Source organism: Myotis brandtii, unplaced genomic scaffold (assembly GCF_000412655.1).
Source record: "Myotis brandtii unplaced genomic scaffold, ASM41265v1 scaffold952, whole genome shotgun sequence".
Classification (NCBI taxonomy): Eukaryota; Metazoa; Chordata; class Mammalia; order Chiroptera; family Vespertilionidae; genus Myotis; species Myotis brandtii.
Genome location: NW_005371930.1, coordinates 233232 through 233981, shown reverse-complemented (window position 1 = coordinate 233981; position 750 = coordinate 233232). Strand labels below are relative to the sequence as shown.

The window sequence follows — 750 nt, the reverse complement described above, 5'->3', positions numbered from 1 at the left end:
TGGCTGGGAGGGACCCCCGTGGTAAAGCAGCAGCTGCCCACGGGGAGGCCGCAGACACCGGCCTGCCTGGCTCTCCTCCACTCACAGTGGCTGCCCGAGGCCGCAGCGCCTCCGGGTGGACGCCGTGAGCCCAGGGCTTAGAAAGTGGCCATGAAGGCCATTCGCAGAGTGAGAAGCGAGAGCGCGGGCGGAGACCCAGGCCGCGGGCGTGCGGGTGCGGGAGAGGAAGGGTAACATCGAGGGGCCCCGCCTGGCCTGGGTGGCTCACGGGTGAGCATCGACCTATGAACCAGGAGGTCACAGCTCGATTCCCGGTCAGGGCGCCTGCCTGCCTGGTTGTCATACAATTCCCGGTGGCGGGCGTGCAGGAGGCGGCCGATCCATGGTTCTCTCTCATCATGGATGTTTCTCTCTCGCTGCCTCTCCCTTCCTCTCTGACATCAATAAAATATACTTTCTAAAATCGAGGGGCTTCAAAGGCCCGTGACGGTGATGGACACCTGGCGTGTCCCCAGGGTTAAGACTGCGGCACCCACAGGGTGTGCGACACCTGGCGAGCTGCTGGCCGCGCTGCAGCAGCAGGAGGGGTGCTGGCTGCAGATCTGCCGCAGCCCCGGCTTCCCCCGCTCGCCCAGGTCGCTGTCCTCGTCCTCCACCTGCTTCGACACGAACTGGAACTTCTTGATGCGATAAACTTCCACGAAAGTGAAGTCGAACTGGCAAGAGAGGGTGCTCCTGCCCACTGTGCGG

General features: G+C 64.0%; 1 protein-coding gene across 1 annotated transcript in view; it reads right to left on the bottom strand.

Moving 5' to 3' along the window:
• Positions 1 to 398: 398 nt before the first annotated feature.
• Positions 399 to 750, bottom strand: part of CERK (ceramide kinase) — a 39603-nt gene continuing 39251 nt past the window's right edge. Inside the window, exon 17 of the mRNA XM_014533160.1 lies at positions 399 to 716. Coding sequence (XP_014388646.1) covers positions 474 to 716 — 243 coding nt within the window. The 3' untranslated portion in view covers positions 399 to 473. The remainder of the gene's footprint in view (positions 717 to 750) is intronic.